This window comes from Dermacentor variabilis, chromosome 11 (assembly GCF_050947875.1).
Source record: "Dermacentor variabilis isolate Ectoservices chromosome 11, ASM5094787v1, whole genome shotgun sequence".
Lineage (NCBI taxonomy): Eukaryota > Metazoa > Arthropoda > Arachnida > Ixodida > Ixodidae > Dermacentor > Dermacentor variabilis.
In genome coordinates, this window is record NC_134578.1 from 118,906,010 (window position 1) to 118,923,657 (window position 17,648).

Genomic DNA, 17,648 nt, shown 5'->3' on the forward strand with positions numbered 1-17,648 from the left:
CAAGAAAGCGCTAGAACAAGATTGAGCTCTCACTGAAGGGATGTAGCTGGAGGGCGTGCCATCCATGATCACGATAAACCACGCTGAAGCTAAGCTGCCTGAAAGAGAAAATGAATTTAAAATGTCAAATTTTATATCACATTTAGAATGTCCTATTCAAAATAAATTATATCGAGGAAACAGAACGCACAAGGTGTGTATGAGGTATTGCCATCTACGAGCTACGGTACTATAACAAAACACGAATCTTTTAGTGTCATAATTTCGCAATGGAATAGCGTTTGTGTTGGAAACAATGATCGTCTTTAATCGCGCCCTCCTCCATTTATGTATGCTTGAAGTGGACAGAACAGTGCGTATCGCAATACATAAGGATCCCCATCCTATTTTACGACAAATCCTAATTTTAATACTCTGCTCTAGGTTTCAATCGATCAGACGGGACTCCATGTTTTTAATTTCTTGCTCTTGCCTCGCAAAGTGCGTAAATGATATTCCCAAAAGACCAGCGCGACAACCGCAGACCCTGCCATGCACGTAGTTAGTGCGCCCCCCCCCCCCCGGCCATGTATCCTCCTCATCACACGTACATTTCAGTGCCCCATTTTCGTAGTCCTTAACATACTGCATGAGTCGCCCTAGCCATCCGGGCCGGTGATGGCGTTTTTCGTCCTCATTGTAGAATTGGCATTTTATGACTCAATTAAAGAAGTACTAAACAAATTTGCCATTATTAGAAGCATTTTATGCCACATTACCGAATGATGGTACCAAAAGTGACAAAATCATTGCACCAGATGTAGCCGACGGAACAACGAATAAGAAACATGTCAAAAATGTCCGGTTTCACGTCAAATTTTCTAGACGTTCATCAAACAAATTGATGACATTGAAAAAAAATATTGCTAAACTTCGGTCTGGGTGGGTATTAAACCTTACGCTCCGGGGTGCGAGACGAGCACGCTTCCCCGGTTCCACGGTTCCACGGCGGTTAGACGGCGTGGTCTCCTTAGTGCGTGAGTCATTGCCCACGTCACGTCGTAGCCATCTGGCGGACTAATCGTGTGGCAGAGTGCATGCGTCGTTGGGCACGCGACGGCGCAACCGATAGGGTGAACGTGGCGTCACATCTTGAGTGTATAAAAAGAGCCTACAAAATAAAAAACAATAATGATCGATTCAGCGGTCTTTCCAGTTATGAACTCGCTAACAAGCGAACACGTTGAGAAGCTTGGCGCGTTTTGATTTGGCCATACCGAGGCGCAGTTAGAACGCGGACGCGGAGATGCGCGCAGAGGAAACGCACGGAAATAAACATTTCACCAAAGGTACTCTAATCCTTTCGCACTCCCACACGTAAGGTTTCCCACACGTATGCAAACGTTTAAGTGTCTGTGCGGAAATTTTAGTACTTTCAGACCTCACTTCTGTTGACTTCCCGAAAGTAACTATACAACTGTGCTTTCTCGGCTCCCCATGTTCGGCCCTCTATAATATAACATGTTAAAATGTGCTCTCTAACATTCAATGACCAAAAATATCATCATCATCATCAGTCTGTTTTAAGTCCACTGCAGGACGAAGGCCTCTCCTTGCGATTTCAAATCAGCCCTGTCCGGCGCCAACCGATTCCAACTAGCGCCCGCGAATTTCCTAATTTCATCGCTCCACCTTGTCTTCTGCCGTCCTCGACTGCGTTTCCGTTCTCTTGGTGCCCATTGTGTAACCCTCATGGCCCAACAGTAATCTAACCGGAGCTCCACACGACCTGCCCAGCTCCATTTTTTCTCTTATTGTACATTAGAATATCGGCTATACCAGTTTGCTGTCTGACCCCCCAAACCACTCTCTTTCTGTCTCTTAACGTTACGCCTAGCAATCTTCGCTCCATCGCTCTTTGCGCGGTCCTTAACTTGTTCTCAAGCTTCTTTGTCTGTCTCCAAGTCTCTGCCAATATATCATCACTCGTAAAATGCACAGATTGTACGCCTTCCTTTTCAGTGGTAATGGTAAGCTTCCAGTCAGGAGCTGACAATGTCTGCTGTAAGCGATCCATACCATTTTTATTCTTCTATGAATTTCCTTCTCATAATGAGGCTTCGCTGTGATTAGTTAACCTTAGTAAACGTACTTTTTCACAGACTCTAGAGGCTGACTGGCGATCCTGAACTCTAGTTCCCTTGCCCGGCTAGTCATCATTATCTTTGTCTTCTGCATATTAATCTTCAACCCCACTCTTACAATGCTTCTGCTAAGGTCCTCAAACATTTGTTGTAACTCACCTGCAGTGTTGCTGAATACAGCAATGTAATCTGCAAGTCGAAGGTTGCTGAGATATTCGCCGTCGATCGTTACTCCTAAGCCTTCCCAGTTTAACAGCTTGAATACTTCGTCCAAGCACGCAGTGAATAGCATAGAAGAGAGCGCGTCTCTCTGTCTGACACCTTTCTTTATAGGTGTCTTCCTACTTGTGTTGTATTAAGGTAGCTGTGGAATCTCTGCAGATATGTTCCAAGGTATTTACGTAAAAAAGACGGAGAACTTTTAACTTATGGAAAAATGACAGACGTCCGTTGGCTTCGAGCGCATCAAGCAGACTCATTTATTTTTGACTAGAAGATACGGGAAAGGGGAGAAAGTAAAGGGAAAGTCAGAATATACTGGCCGAAATATGCTTTGCTGCACCCCGCACGTGCAAGCAACCCACTCCAAATCTGAAAGGCACCACTGCACCGCCCGTCGCTAGTCGTAGAACGCGCACGCCAGTAATTTTCACACAGATTGAGGGGTGTCAAGTGTCCGGCGCTACTGCCACAGCGACCTCAGCAGTGCCGCTTTAGGGGGGGAAGCCCTCGCCCCATTGTCGGCGGCTCCCAGAGCGGAGATGCTTTGGCCGCAGAATGGATGATATACAACAACATCCCCCTTACGAGCGAACGATTATTGAGCTCATTTCTCCACAACCTCTAAGAGACACAGCAGCTGTATCGGTCACTTCACCTCTGTTCCCCCACTTAATACCAATTTGCAGGACCGCAGCCTGCCGTCTCTACCCTTAAATGTTTCCTTAATTCTGGCGGTCTTCCACATGTGACGTTCCAAACGGTCTTCAGCTGTATCGGTCACTTCACCTCTGTTCCCCCACTTAATACCAATTTGCAGGACCGCAGCCTGCCGTCTCTACCCTTAAATGTTTCCTTAATTCTGGCGGTCTTCCACATGTGACGTTCCAAACGGTCTTCCCTCAGGAGCACCAAGAGCACTTCAGATCACTCGATGTCGTTGGTCGGCACATATTTGCCGATCTGAGCTCCAATAAGTACCATTTCCGCCACCGTCTTCAAAAACCATCGGCCATAGCAGTCCGGTGCACTTCCAGCGTCGTGAGAGATGCATGCCACCGCCGGGAATTTCCACCGGCAGCAGGTGCGGACGAACGGTCGTCAACTTTCTTCCGACAAGGAAGTGCACCGCTGACAGTGGTTCTAGCTCTTGAGCATGATCATATGTGAAAGTCGAAGAGCGTGAGTTGATCACAGCCTGCACCTCATAAATAATGGTGGTCACTTCTTCGAATCTCAAGCTGCTCCGACCAACACCTTTCGCAATGCTACTTTCACAGACCACACTATCCGCTCCCAGAATCCGCCCCAGCAAGCTACCCGTTCAACAATAAACTTCCATTTGATCTGGTTTCCGGTGAAGTATGACTGCAAATCGTTGACTTGCAACAGCATTAACATGGTCTTTAGATGCCTGCCTGCACGCTTGAATGTGCGTGCACTGTTCGAATACACCGTCGAGCCGATTATACGGCGTGCCACAAAGCGTTTAAAAGCCAAGGGGAAGGCTCTAGCTGACAGGTCGCTGACGAGCTTAAGGTGGACGGCATGTGTCACAGCACTGGTGAAAATAGCGATGTAGAATTTTTTGCTGTTGCGTGGCTGTTGACAAATGAATGGCCCTGCAAAATCGATGCCAACGATGTCGAACTGGTTTCCTTTTGTCACTCTGTCAGCTGGAAGTGGTGCTACTGGTTCCGTAGCTGGAGGGTAACTTTGTGACATACGAGGCACTGCTTCATAACTTTCTTATCGGCCTGACATCCTCTGATAATGCAATACGATTCTTGCAGCTGAGCTAGAATATCGCGTACGCCCGTATGCAGCATTATCAAGTGTTCCTTCCGCATGAGCAGTGACGTTAGGGGGTGATTGCTAGATAGAATGATGGGATGCTTAGTCTCTTCGTTGTTATCACTGAATTGCAAGCGTCCACCAACACGCATGAGGCCCTCTTTGGCGAAGTGCGGGTAGAAAGGCAAAACAGGAGAGCTTTTGTGCAGCGGCCTTCGATTCTTCAGGCTTGAAATGTCGTCGCTGAACGCATCTCATTGAGCGTTAGGCAACCAGTATCTTTCGGTGCCCATTACTTCAGCTCGTAATGGGCCGATCGTCTTTCCTTCTTTGTTGTGGCAGCTGTCGACAAAGCGGCGGACCCACGCGGTTACTCGCATGAATCTGCTGAATGAACTATAATTTTCAACATTGAGAATTGCCATGGGTGACGACGATACTATGGGCATCACCGTCACCTCTCGCTCTTTCATTTGGTACACCCCAACCTTCGAGCTTGGGTCACTTACCGTTGGCCAATGCGTGTCATCCTCCTGAAGCCAACGGATCCTCTCCACCACAATTCGCTTTCCCGCAGGGATGATGGGGGAATGCCGCGGGTGATTAGGTCAGCGGGGTTGTCTGATCCTGGGCAGTGTTTCCAATCCTTCGGATCGGTCAGCGCTTGCAGCTCTGAGACTCGATTTGCTACGAAGGGCTTCCATCTGGCAGCGTTTTTCTTGATCCAGTCCATAGCTACTGTAGAATCAGTCCAGAGGATGCTAGCAACGTTCTTCTGATCTAAGGCATTGGTAACGTACTGGCACAGTCGAGCGGCAACAAAGGCTCCCATCAGCTCCAATCGGGCTGGCGAGAGGCGTTTCAAAGGGACCACTCTTTATTTCGCCATGACCAAGCTTACATTGATAAGTCGGAACGGAGAGTTGGTCACGATATATGCGACAGCACCATAGGCCTTCGGGCTTGCGTCACTGAAAATATGCACCACTTTCTCCGTATCACCGTTTCGAAAGTCTACCGCTATCAGCCTTGGAATAGACACTCCTTCAATGCATGGGAGCTCCATACACCAGCAATCCCATTCGCGCTGCGATGTTTCAGGCAAGGGATCGTCCCAACAAATTCCCAACTCCCACAACTTCTGGAACATTACCTTTACGCATAATGTTGTGTGAGCAATAAATCCAAAAGGGTCGAAAATTCTTGCCTTGACCTGCAGCACAAATCTCTTCTTGTCGGCTATTGAGGAGAGGAAGTCGATGAGTGAAGTTAGGTTGTAATCGAAGTGGTCAATCTGAGTATTCCAACCAACTCCCAATTCCTTTGTAGCTGCAGCATGTGCATCAGCAGCGTTCGTTCTTGCCACATTGCCATTCTCTAAGAAATTGACGAGGTTGCGGTCGTTCGACATCCAGTTGTGTTGCCGCATCCATGCTTGAGACAATATATCTTTTGATTCCTGGCACAAGATTTTACCTTTGTCAAGGCTGTCAACCCCAGTTACAAGGTCGTCCACGTAAAGTTGCTTGCGCAGGATACCCGCAGTCTCAGCATACTGTTCCGGCAGGTCATCAAGATGATGTTGCAACGTTGCAGCCAAGAGAAATGGGCTCGACGTGGCACCGAATGGCACCCAAGTCATCCAAAAGGTCACTACAGCTGGAATTTCTTCGCCATTTGTTGGCGTTATAGGTTACAAGAGGAACTGCACAGCGTTCCGATCGCCCTTTGATAGCGATATATGAAGAAAGGCCTTTTCGATATCCGCAACGATGGCGATATTGTAAGTGCGGAAATTGATCAGCAGATCAATGAGCGCTTGGTTTAGGTTTGGGCGACTTTCGACCACATTCTTCAGTGAGAGGCGATTTATGGCACTTGATGATGCATCGCATACTACCCTCAGTTTTGTCGTCTGACTTTCGTGACGAACAACTGCTTGATGTGGCATATAATATACCGGACTTTCCGACGTGCCGTAATCCTTGCTGGCTGACTCTGCATAGCCCTTTTCTATGTAGTCTCGTATGCAGGTGTCGTATGCCCTAGTCAACGAATCTCTTTTCAAGAGGCGCGTTGTCTGTGCTTTAAGACACCTTGCTGCGCACTCGTAGTTGTCGCCAAGCTCGTAAACCATCGGATTCCAAGGGAACGACAACTTATAGCGGCCATTCTCAATGTTGACGGCTTCTTTATTGTGCTGAAGGACCGCGTCCTGGTGACGAACTGGCTCATGTTCCTTGATACCGATGTGCTCGAGCTCCCAGAATGACTTTAGCTTGCTGATATTTCCCTGTCAATTTGTTCACTCACGCCTATCCACACTACGCCACCAGCCGAGGAGCAGACTCCTGTAGACATCCTTGTGCCGACCTGGCCCTGGACTGTCCATCCGAATACAGTCTCCACTGTCATCAATTTGGAGCGGAGACGCTTAGTGGATCCCGTGACAATTTCCCAGTAATGATCGGCGCCTATCAAAAGGTCAATATTTTCTCTTTCGCAGTGCTGCAAGGCATCTGCGACTTGGAAGTGAAAACTTGAAAGTTGAAGTAGAACATAACTTGATGGAGTAGCCATGACATCTGCACAGACGCAAGAAACTTCCAGCGCCTCCACTTGCACCCCTTTTCCGTCTTACTGGCTTCTGAGCCACAGCTCCACACGACGCGTGTTTGTGCATGTTATGGCTGCTTGGCGAGTAAAGGCCTATATTTTAAGCTCCTCTTTCCCAAGCACCTTTAACTGCACCTTTTCGGATAGGTTGCGATGGATGAAGGTTCGCTGACTGCCACCATCGAGAAGCCTGACAAGTGTACGTTCATGTGGACCCTCTGTCCAAGCTCGCGCTGTCTGTAGGAGAAAGTGCTGCTCTCCAGTGCACATCAAGTTATCTCCCGTGCCCAATGAGGACTTCAACACCGTGGCTTGCTCAATCAGCGGTGACGAAGATGCATCCCCTTCATCAATGTTGTGGTGTCTTCTAAAGCCAGGGTGGCTCATTGTCGTTGTCTGCCGTTGCAACGCGCACACCTGAGCCGGTTAGCTTCACGGCATTCTGTAGCCGCGTGCCCCCTTGCTGTACACGCTAAACGCCGATTCTCACGCTTCAGCACCTCTCCCTTATCCGCCACAGACATCTCTGCGTTACAATTGCCGGTCTCAGTCGTTCGAATTGCTAAATAGACATCTTGTGCTATCCTTGATCATGGTGTGCTGTGCCGCTGCAGTAGGGATGTTCGCCGCTTTAATGTTGCTGTTGCGCCTTTCCTTTACCAATTCGGCACTGCTGTCTCTCGGTGCTTCGGCCCGCTGTATAACTTCCCGCGTCGCACCCGCTTTTATCAAAAAAAAAAAAAGAAACGCAGGAGCACCTCCAGCTTACTTCCCTCGTTCGTAGGCTCGTTTTTACGTTGGTATTCCAGACGAAGGTCGGCAGGCACCGCTTTCTTTATTACGGTCAGTAACGAAGTTCCGTAAGTGCCGACACTAACCCCTAAATAAATGAGGCTGCATACACCTGTCTCTACTTCGTAGACGAGGTTGCGCAGTTGACCGAGATTTCGTGAGTCACGCACTGGCTTGATGTTAAGTAGCCGTGACATGTGGTCTTCTATAATTACTTCCTTTCTGCCGTACATTTCCTTTAATTCGAGAGAGCAACTTCACAGTTACCTTCAGACACGTCAAGTCCTGCTACCACAGCCGGCGCCTTTCCTGTCAAGTAGATATCGAGGTACTTGAATTTGTCTGCGTTTGAGAGGTTCTGGTTAGCGTTGATAGTCAACTCAAACTGACTCCAGAACCCTTGCCACTCTCGAAGCTCTCCGTTGAATTTGTTGATTTCGAGCTTTGCAAGCTTTACGGTGGGGCGTATTTGCGAATCATTTGCGCTAGATTCTTTTTGATCTGAGGAGTTTTGTGTGCGATCTGATGAATCATTTGAGCAGATAAAGTCGCGTAGCATGCGTTGTACCTTTGGTTTCGCCACGCTGATCTTTTCTTCGGTACATTTCGGAGCATGCAACTTCATCTTCGAAAATGTCATCTTCAGAGCCTTTTTCTATCTCCCGATCTAGTTTTTCAGTGAGTCCACTTTAAGAGAAAGATTGATATTTTCTTCTAGCTCACTGATTGATGCGCTGCCGTCCATGGTGGATTCTTCGTTGAGCAGCTTTGTTGTATGTGTTCACACCACGGCCCTTCTTGGCTCGATTCTGTCGATATACATCTCTTGAGCTCCCCATTCCCGGGTTTCGGCACCAAAATGTTGTGAAATAAGAAACGGAGGACATTTAACTTATGAAAAAATGACAGACGCCCGTTTGCTCCGAGCGCATCAAGAAGACTCCTTTATTTTTGACTAGAAGGTACGGGAAAGAGGAGAGAGTACAGAGAAAGGGAAAGTCACAATGCACTGTGCCAAACAAGCTTTCTTACATCCCACACGTACAAGCAACCCGCTCCAAACTTAAAAGGCAAAACCGCACCGCCTGTCGCTATGCGTAGAACGCGCCCGGCAGGAATTTGCACGCAGTTTGAGGGGTGTCGAGTGTCCAGCGCTTCTGCCACAGCGACCTCAGCACTGCCGTTTTAGGTGGGGAAGTCCGCCTCGCCACATCGTCGGCGGCCCAAAGCGCGGGGGTGCTTTGACTCCAGAATGGAGGATATACAATTCCATGATTACGTAATGCATGTATGACTGCTGGTATCTCTACTAAAACAACGCCTTTTTCGTGATATTTGAAAGCAATTTCTCGATAACCTGGTTAATGACATGGATGTGATCCATTGTAGAGTATCCCTTCCTGAAGCCAGCCTGTTCTGTTGGTTGACTAGAGTCCAGTGTTGCCTTTATTCTATTCGATATTTTGCTAAATATTTTATATAATACTGGTAGTCATCTAGTGGCCTTATAATTTTTCAATTCTTTAACGTCTCCCTTTTTTGTGGATTAGTATAATGTTCGCACTCGTGCAGTCGATAGACACTCCGTAATTAATCCTAATGCTGCTTGAACACCAACAATTTTGATAGCGGCTAATTGAAGACAGAGAACTGTTTACAGCATTGAGTCTGTGGACCTGCTCTTGGAGATTTCTCGTCAGGCTCGCTGTATCGCTGTGGAAAATATCACAGTGCGGCGCTCAGAATATCATGCAACATTCTGTATATTTCACTTGTGCTACTACAAGACTACTGCATCCTAATCTGCCAGTATAAATATTATGTTCCACGCAACAGAAAGATTTTGCAAATCCAACGCGTACATTGAAATCATCTTAAAGAAAAGCTTGAGTGAAGAGAAAATTAAAGTACCTCAAAACTAGCAACGATCCTTGCAACATTGGATTTTATCTTGCCATTGAGCATAGCTGTTGGCCGACATTGAGGGAGACTTGGAGAAAGAAGAATTATTTACATGATGTAAAGTATTGGAAACAGGTAAAATAACACTAAAGGTTCATTGACGGCCGGCAGCAAACCTTACGCAGCGGTCCGTGGCAAGAAGAACGTCTCTCCCTTTCCGATGGTTCTCTGGCATATAACCTCTTCAGTCCGTCGGTGTCACGATATTTTCAGCCAGTCGTGGACACTGTGCAGATGTCGTAATCTTTATCCAATCGGCGAGCCCGTATAGGTGTCGTTCAACTAATCGTAGGACCCGTGCAAGTAGCGTCACGTTCGGCCAATGGGGACCAACTCTGGGCCTATGCTCCGATGGCCGGATCCGCAGGGCGTTGCCTCTTAACCTGGTCGTCCTTGAACGACTTTCCAGTGTGGTAAAGCAACTTTTCTCTGGATTAAGTTGAACTACCTAGAACCGTGCCGGCCTCCAGGTAGCCTTTCAGAAAGCGTCACACAGGGGGGGGGGGGTGAAGGAGGCGTGACAAAAGCTCGACGCGCGACAGACAAGGGCGGGATAGCCGGCCTGTCTGGCGGGTCCGGTAACGTGGTCATCGCACACAGGCGCGCCGTAATTACAATGTGGCGGCGAGTGGTTGCGCTCAGAGAACTTGACCGATGCTTGTATTGTTTGCTTTCATCTCGTGCATATCTTATGCACCACAAACGTTACAAAATTACTATCGTGCATTTAATTGCAATAGCAATTTTATGGACGCAACAGAAGCATTTTACCGTCGCCGTGATGTTCCGTATAAAGTCCAAGGGTGATAACACGGTTGCCGCACGTCGTGTGCTGTATGTGCGAGTGAAAACACAGGAGGGAAACCGACCATCGCGACACAGCCTCACGCGCCATATATGGAGGAAAGCGGGGAGGCAGAACAGGAGGGATGGGGGAGGCTTCGATTCAGCCAACAAGGGTGTACGTCGCACGACTGCGCGCTGTCGCGCGCCGCATGTTGAAATGGATCTGCAGATGGCTTATACCTTTGTGCGCTCTGTGTTCATGCTGATCTTGCGTTGCAGCGATAGATCGCACGAAGGTCACTTCGCTGGCTGCTGCTGCCGAGCTTGCTCAGACCAGCGTCCAGCGTTTGCGGCGAGTGTCCTCGCTTATCGAGCATTATGTGTTCATGGTTGCTCGCCCGAGCTGACACCATGCTTATTAATTCAGTTAGTAAGCGAATGTTTCCAAGTTTATACCGCCGATAAAACTACTATCCTTGCTTCGTATAGCTGTCTACTAATTTGCTATGGCAATCGATGCATCGCCTTTCAGGCGAAACTGAGGCTTATTTATGTTTATTCGCTATACTTCACAAGCTAGACCGATATTTAAAGTAAAAATCAGGCGGGTGTACAATATCAGCGACTACGCAGCGATGTGACCTGAAAAAAGGTGATGTATGAAGATTTGCGAGAGAAGAATGGCAATGACAGGTATGCGCGCAAGAATTTGGCAGATATGCACAGTGGAAACAGGTATACGCGCCGCTGTGATAAATGTTTCTCAAATGTGGCGCTCCTGCTTAGCGAGTATTGTTAGGTGTAGGCCACACGGCACACTTGTACTCATTTTCGGTGGAACTGCCGTCCCCAACATATATTTGTGGTATTCGATCATTCACCAACCATGCACGACAACGGCATGAAGAACACGGCATGGCGACAAGGCAATAACGATGGTTCACTGCTGACGATAGCATGGTCATGGCTTGACGACGCTCGAATCACGACGACAACATTAGTAAAATAGAAAGACCAAAATGGCATGACCACCACTTAGAAATTCAGTCATCTTAGCATATGCTACGGACGATGGAGGCGAAAGCCTGCCCGCTCACGACGCATTCATTAAAATACTGGACATTATCATTCCAAAGCGTTTTCCTTTCTATTGTTTTCTTGTGTGCTTCAATCCCAAAGCATTATATGGCTCATGAGGCGCAGTTCCTGGGCTTGACTCCCACCAAAGGTGGATGGTTCAACTCCCACCATATATATCGTAGATATGAGCGCCTTAATTAGGTCCAGCATAATTACCTGCGCCTTAAATAATCCAAAGGTCGTGAGTGTGACCTCCACCAAAAGTAAAGGGTTCTACGGCTACCAAAGGCCGTGGGCTCAAATGCTCTAATTAACTCTTTCCTAGCTTTACATAATTACCTTCGTTCTAATTAAAACTACAGGTTATGGATTCGACTCCCAAGAAAAGTCGAGTGTTCGACTAGCACCAAAGGTTGTGGGTTCAAGTGGCTCAATTAACTACATCTTATTTAACTGTGTCCTAACTAGGTGCGCCGTAATTGCCGCCAAAGGTCGCGGCATCAGTTCCCAGGAAATGTCGAGGGTGCGAACCCCAAATTTTGTGCCATTAAATTTTGATACCATAATGCTGGACGGTTAATTTTTAGTCCCATGAGCCCCCCCCCCCCCCACCCCCACCCCCCATCTAAGGCTTTCGCCTTCTAAAAAATTTCGCCAGCGATTACGGAACTTCTGAATGCGATTTTCGAGCCGAAATGTTTTGTGTTTTTAATTCGCCATATGTTTTGCCAATAATTTGGTCCTCTCAGCAGCGGCGTCGAGCCTCAGCTCGGGCATGTCTTTTAGCAGCAGCGACTGCCAAAGCATTCCCACCGGTTGCATCGCTAATTGTTTAGAAAAAGAAAGTGAAAACGGGAACGCGTGGCTGGCGCCGAGTGCATTGCATAGTAGCGACTACGTCACAAGCGAAGTAGTGCATGCGCAGTGGGTTAGAAGCCCAGGCTGGCGCTTTGTTTCCACACTTGCCGCATGCCTGTTCGCCACAGGCGCTCCGCTTTTCAACTGACCCTTTCACCATACACTCCTCAGCTGTCCGCCTCGCTCCTCTTCGCTCTACCGGCTTTTTTAATCACTCGCTGCGGGCCGTGTTTGCTGTCATCCTTCGCTGCGCTCCTTCATTCAGTAACACGTGACGCCTACGCTGTCGTAGCAACGGGCGCTTCAGAGCTGTGCTCTAAACAAATTTCATAAGCACCACAGAATGATGGTGACTATTTGACGACTACAACATGATGACCATGGGCAGATGAAACTTGAGGGATGGCAATCGTATGATAATGACTGCGTGAATACAGCGCGGTAACGTAACAAGATGTCCTGCTAGAATGGTACGCATCTCATGAAGACGATGGCACGACCATGATGGCGTGACTATGAGATCGTGGAGCTGCAATTGCTACGATCGCATGACGGCAATGAGATGGTGCTATTCAAATGATTACAATGGCATCATGACAAGAGCATGCTGGCAATGGTATGACGATGCTGGAATAACGACGGCTGTATGACCACGATGAGATGTCGAGAATGAGATGGCTAGGGCGGAATGACAAAGGAGGCGTGGCAACAGAGGCATAGCGACTAAGGGAACGATCACTACGACATGATGGCGGCATGTTTGTGTTCGAGGTCATGGCCGACCTTAGGTACATCAGCTGCCGCTGCAAGTCACTTAGATTTGCGTGTATATTGTCATGTCCTTTGTTTGCGCTACATCCGGTACCTAGTAACTGTGCAAGGCAGTAGCAAGAAAGAATGGCAATTTTACGACGACAATGGTTTGATGACTAAGGTTAGACTGAAGAATAGGTCTTGACGACGAGGTAACGGCAATGAATGGACGACCCCGGTTGCACGTCAAATGCATAAGCAAGATGTGATGATGTCTCTAGAATAATTATGACATAATGAAGATGTAAGGACTGCGTCGACATGAGAAAGCAGTAATGATCGCAAATCAGGATAGTAACGATAAGATTCACATCCTGTGCGTAAGCTATTCACCAAGACACCTGTAGCAGCGCGAATATCGAAGAAAGAAGCAAAGAAAACTTTGTTTAGTGCCTTCAATCCGACAAGAAGACTTTGTCCGGGCAACGCCCATGGTATAGCTCACTGTTCAAGAACTATCCAGGTACACCCAGGCAGTGCGTCAGCTTGGTTCAACTTTCGAAATGTATTAATAGTTCCCAGCCCAAGATGACTAAGATTTACAGCTTGGAACTAATACTTACAATGACGTTTTGATTGATCCAATTCTTGCCGTAATTACGAGTGGATGAAACAGCACAATGGCTGTTATGCAACAAGGCTGGAATTATTCAGCTGGCATTCACGGAACTTGCGGACATGGTTTAATAAGTTGCCTTTGTTGGGATTTTATTGGCACTGTTAACAAAATATATGTCATATGAATATCAACGCTTTTCTGGAACGATTTTTTACGTCTAAACAACATTTTTTGCGAAACTAATGAACTAAAGGAAAAAGCAGATATAGTTTTCTCAGTAATACTATGTAACTCCTTGGACAGAGCTCGTACAACACAGCTCCTTGGTTGCATTACAAAGGACACAAGCAAGAATATTTAGTTAGTTAAATGGGGTTCAATGGCGCAAAAGCGGCTGAGGCTATGCTGCGCCAAACACGAGGCGTTTTAAAATCCAGTTTATGAAGGAAAAGGCTTTGTTAATCTATATTTTACGTAAAAAGCCAGTGTCATCTAGAAATTTACGGACGTCACATAATGGTACTAGTGAATCATCACCTAAAATTAGAGCACGGTGTAAAGGTATGTGTAGTTGATATAATTTGTGCAAAAGTGCTCGTCTGTGTGTTTCAATATGCGTACATCTCAGTAATATGTGCATAACTGTTAGTGGTTCTTGACATTTCTCGCATGTAGGTGTGTCTTCTTTTGTAAGTAAATAATTGTGTGTGAGGTGTGTGTACCCAATGTGTAGTCGGCATCAAACTACTTCCATGAAGCGCTCCTGATGATAACATGACTTCCACTCGCCAAACCTGGGTTTAGTGAGATGTAGCTTGTTGTCGGCACAACGGTCCCATTCGCGTAGCCATTTTGCCGTTAAGGCTTTTTTAATCGCACGGGTGCTGCCTTTGCATGGAAGTGTTGTGTTTGTTATCTCTTTGTACGCTGCCATCGATGCACATCTATCAGCTGCTTCGTTACCTGGTATACCAACATGGCTTGGAACCCAACAGAAACGAATTGACCTCCCGTATTTGTTAAGCGCCAACATGTTTAAAAGGTCTTCTATCAGGGGTTCACACTTAGATTTTAACTGTAGAGCCTTCAGTGTTCTTAAAGAGTCAAGTGTATATGAGTGCACATTTGTGTTTATCAGTGATAATCTTTTTAACAACAACCAAGATAGCGTAAACTTCGGCCGTGAAAACAGAAGCGTAGTGTGGCAATTGAATACTTGTTTCCCAATTTTCCGTTACTGCCCCCACTCCCACGTGATCTTTTGTTTTAGAGCCATCAGTGTATTATCGCATGTTATTTTGATATTTGTCCTGAAGAGCATGTAATTCTTGCATAATATGTTCGCGTGGAGTGTCTCTTTTCCTTAAATGTGTCAATGTCCATTCGCACAACTGTGCGAAACCGTACCACGGGGCCAACCGCTGTGGTTTCTTGGCAACCTGGAGGACTTCGTGGGGAACGTCATAATCCCGACAGTATTGCTCATACCGCAGGACAAGTGGTCTAATCATGTTCGGCTTATTCGTGTAGTGTAAGCGTGGGTTCCATTGTGTGAGGATGTTGTAGCATACGTATTGAGATGATGACTGAATTCTGAGTACGTAGGAAAAAGTTAGTAATGCTCTGCGCTGCTGTAAGGAGGGTTCTTTACATTCGACGTATAAACTTTGAATAGGTGAAGCTCTGTAGGCACTACTTGCCAGTCGCAGTCCAAGGTTCTGTACTGGATCAAGTCGTTGGATGTAGGACGGTCTGGCTGAGCCGTAAACCACGGATCAGTAGTCTAAAAGGCTACGCACAAGAGACCGGTAAACACGTAAAAGGCACGTTCGGTCGGAACCCCAGTGCTTAACAGAGAGAATTTTAGGGATATTTAGAGCTTTATTTGCTTTAATCTTTAGTGATTTCATGTGGGTTAGGAAGTTAAGTTTGGTGTCAAAGGTTACTCCTAAAAATTTATGGTCTTGTTTCACTGGCAGTATGGTGTAGTTCAATTTTAGGACTGGATCGCTGTGTAGCCCTCGTTTCTGAGAGAACAAAACAGTAACTGTTTTCTGTGTGGAGAAACGGAAACCATTTTTGTTAGCCCCTTGTGTAGGTTTATTTATTGTGAGTTGAAGCTGCCTTTTACAGGCTAGCATATTTGAGGCGCGGCAAGCAACTTGAAGATCGTCTATGTATAAAGAGTGCATAAGAGATGATCTTATTAACTGAGTTCATTTTTACTATAAAGAGTATCGTGGAACACCATTTTCTTGTTTAAATGTATGAGATTGTACGGAGCCCAGATGTACCTGAAGTGTTCTATTAGACATAAAATCAGCTAGGAAGTTTAGCATTTTACCGCGGATGCCGAGGTCCGCCAGCTCTCTTAAAATTCTATATCTCCATGTGGTATCATAGGCTTTTTCTAAATCGAAGAAAACTGCAAGACAGTGTTGTTCGTGTAAAAATGCATATCGAATTTTATGTTCTAGACGGACAAGGTGGTCAGTAGTTGAAGAACCCTTTTTATATCTACACTGGTGGTGGTCAATAAGCTTTCTTGATTCTAAAATAAATGAGAGTTTTATATTGATAATGCTTTCATATGATTTTGCCAAACAGCTTATGAGGGCAACAGGTCTGTAGCTGCTTGCGGATGTTGGGGATTTACCGGCTTTTAGAAATGGAACTACTATTGCCTTTTTCCACTCTTCCGGCATTATGCCAGATTCCCAGATTAAGTTAAAAAATTTAAGGGGAACGCCTGCAGATGCTTGCGATAGATGAGCCAGCATGGCGTAGTGAATGCGATCGTGACCTGGCGCTGTGTTTATCCCTGCGGAAAGAACTCTGTTTATTTCTTGTTGTGTGAGGGGGGAATTGTACGGTTCATTTGATGCGCCAGTAGTGGGCAGCTTCTGTTTTTCAGCAGACTGTTTGTACTGTAAAAATTCCTTTGTATAATTCCCTGAAGTGGATACATCGCGGAAATGTTCTCCAAGTATATCTGCCTGTTCTTGTATTGTTGTTTGTGTGCCTGGAGTTGTAAGTAACGATATTGTGTAAGCTATGTAATCACCGCGAAACTTTCCAACCTGTTCCCACTTTCGTTTAGATGTGACTGAACTGTTTATTAAAGATATGTGTTTTTTCCACGATGATTTTTCTGCTTGCCTTATGATAACTCGTGCTTTGGCTTTGGCCTGCTTAAAGCGTAAGAGGTTGGTATAGGCGGGGTGTCTTCGTAACATGCCCCAGGCCCTATTTTGCAGCTTTTTTGCTTCTGTGCACTCAGGAGTCCACCAGGGGTAGATTTTTTTATTGCGCAGAAGGCTCGATGTTTGTGGTATTGTCTTTTCTCCCATTGAGATTATAACTTCAGTGATTTTTTATTAAGTTCATCAATACTAAGCTCTGGCGAAAAGACATTTTCCAGTTTCGCGTTCTCCATAAGAACCTGCCAGTCAGCGAGCTGTAATTTCCATCGGCGTGGTCTAGTTACCAGGGTTTGTGGTGATTACAGGAGTTTGATGAGTGCGGGTAAGTGATCGCTACCATATGACGTGTCGAGAGCTTCCCATTTAAGATCAGTAAAAAGAGAGGGCGAACAAAAAGCTAAATCGAAACAACTAAAAGTGCGGGAGGTTGGTTAGAAATAAGTTGGCGCGCCTGAGTTAAAAAGACAGAATAAAATCTTCAACGAGTTGCCCTCTTTGGTCAGTTTTGCCACTGCCCCAAAGAGTACAATGAGCATTAAAATATCCTACTAAAACAAATGGCTCCGGTAACTGATCTGTTAGATTTTCTAAGTCTTTAATAGTAAAATGTGTGTGGGGTGGAATATAGAGTGAGCAAATGGTGATGGTATTGTAGGATAGAATGGTGACAGTTACTGCTTCCAAAGAAATGTTTAATTGGACATTTCGGGTAGGAGTGCTGCCCTGCGCGACTATAGCAACTCCACCTGACAAACGGCTGTAACATTCGCAGTCCCTTCGGACAACGGTGAAACCTTTGAGAATGTGACTATTTTTTGGACCGAGATTTGTTTCCTGGAGACA

General features: G+C 46.3%; 1 protein-coding gene across 1 annotated transcript in view; it reads right to left on the reverse strand.

Annotated features, from left to right (window-relative positions):
- Positions 1-17,648, reverse strand: part of LOC142563570 (uncharacterized) — a 344,963-nt gene that overhangs the window by 41,555 nt on the left and 285,760 nt on the right. Inside the window, exon 9 of the mRNA XM_075674155.1 lies at positions 34-98. Coding sequence (XP_075530270.1) covers positions 34-98 — 65 coding nt within the window. The remainder of the gene's footprint in view (positions 1-33; positions 99-17,648) is intronic.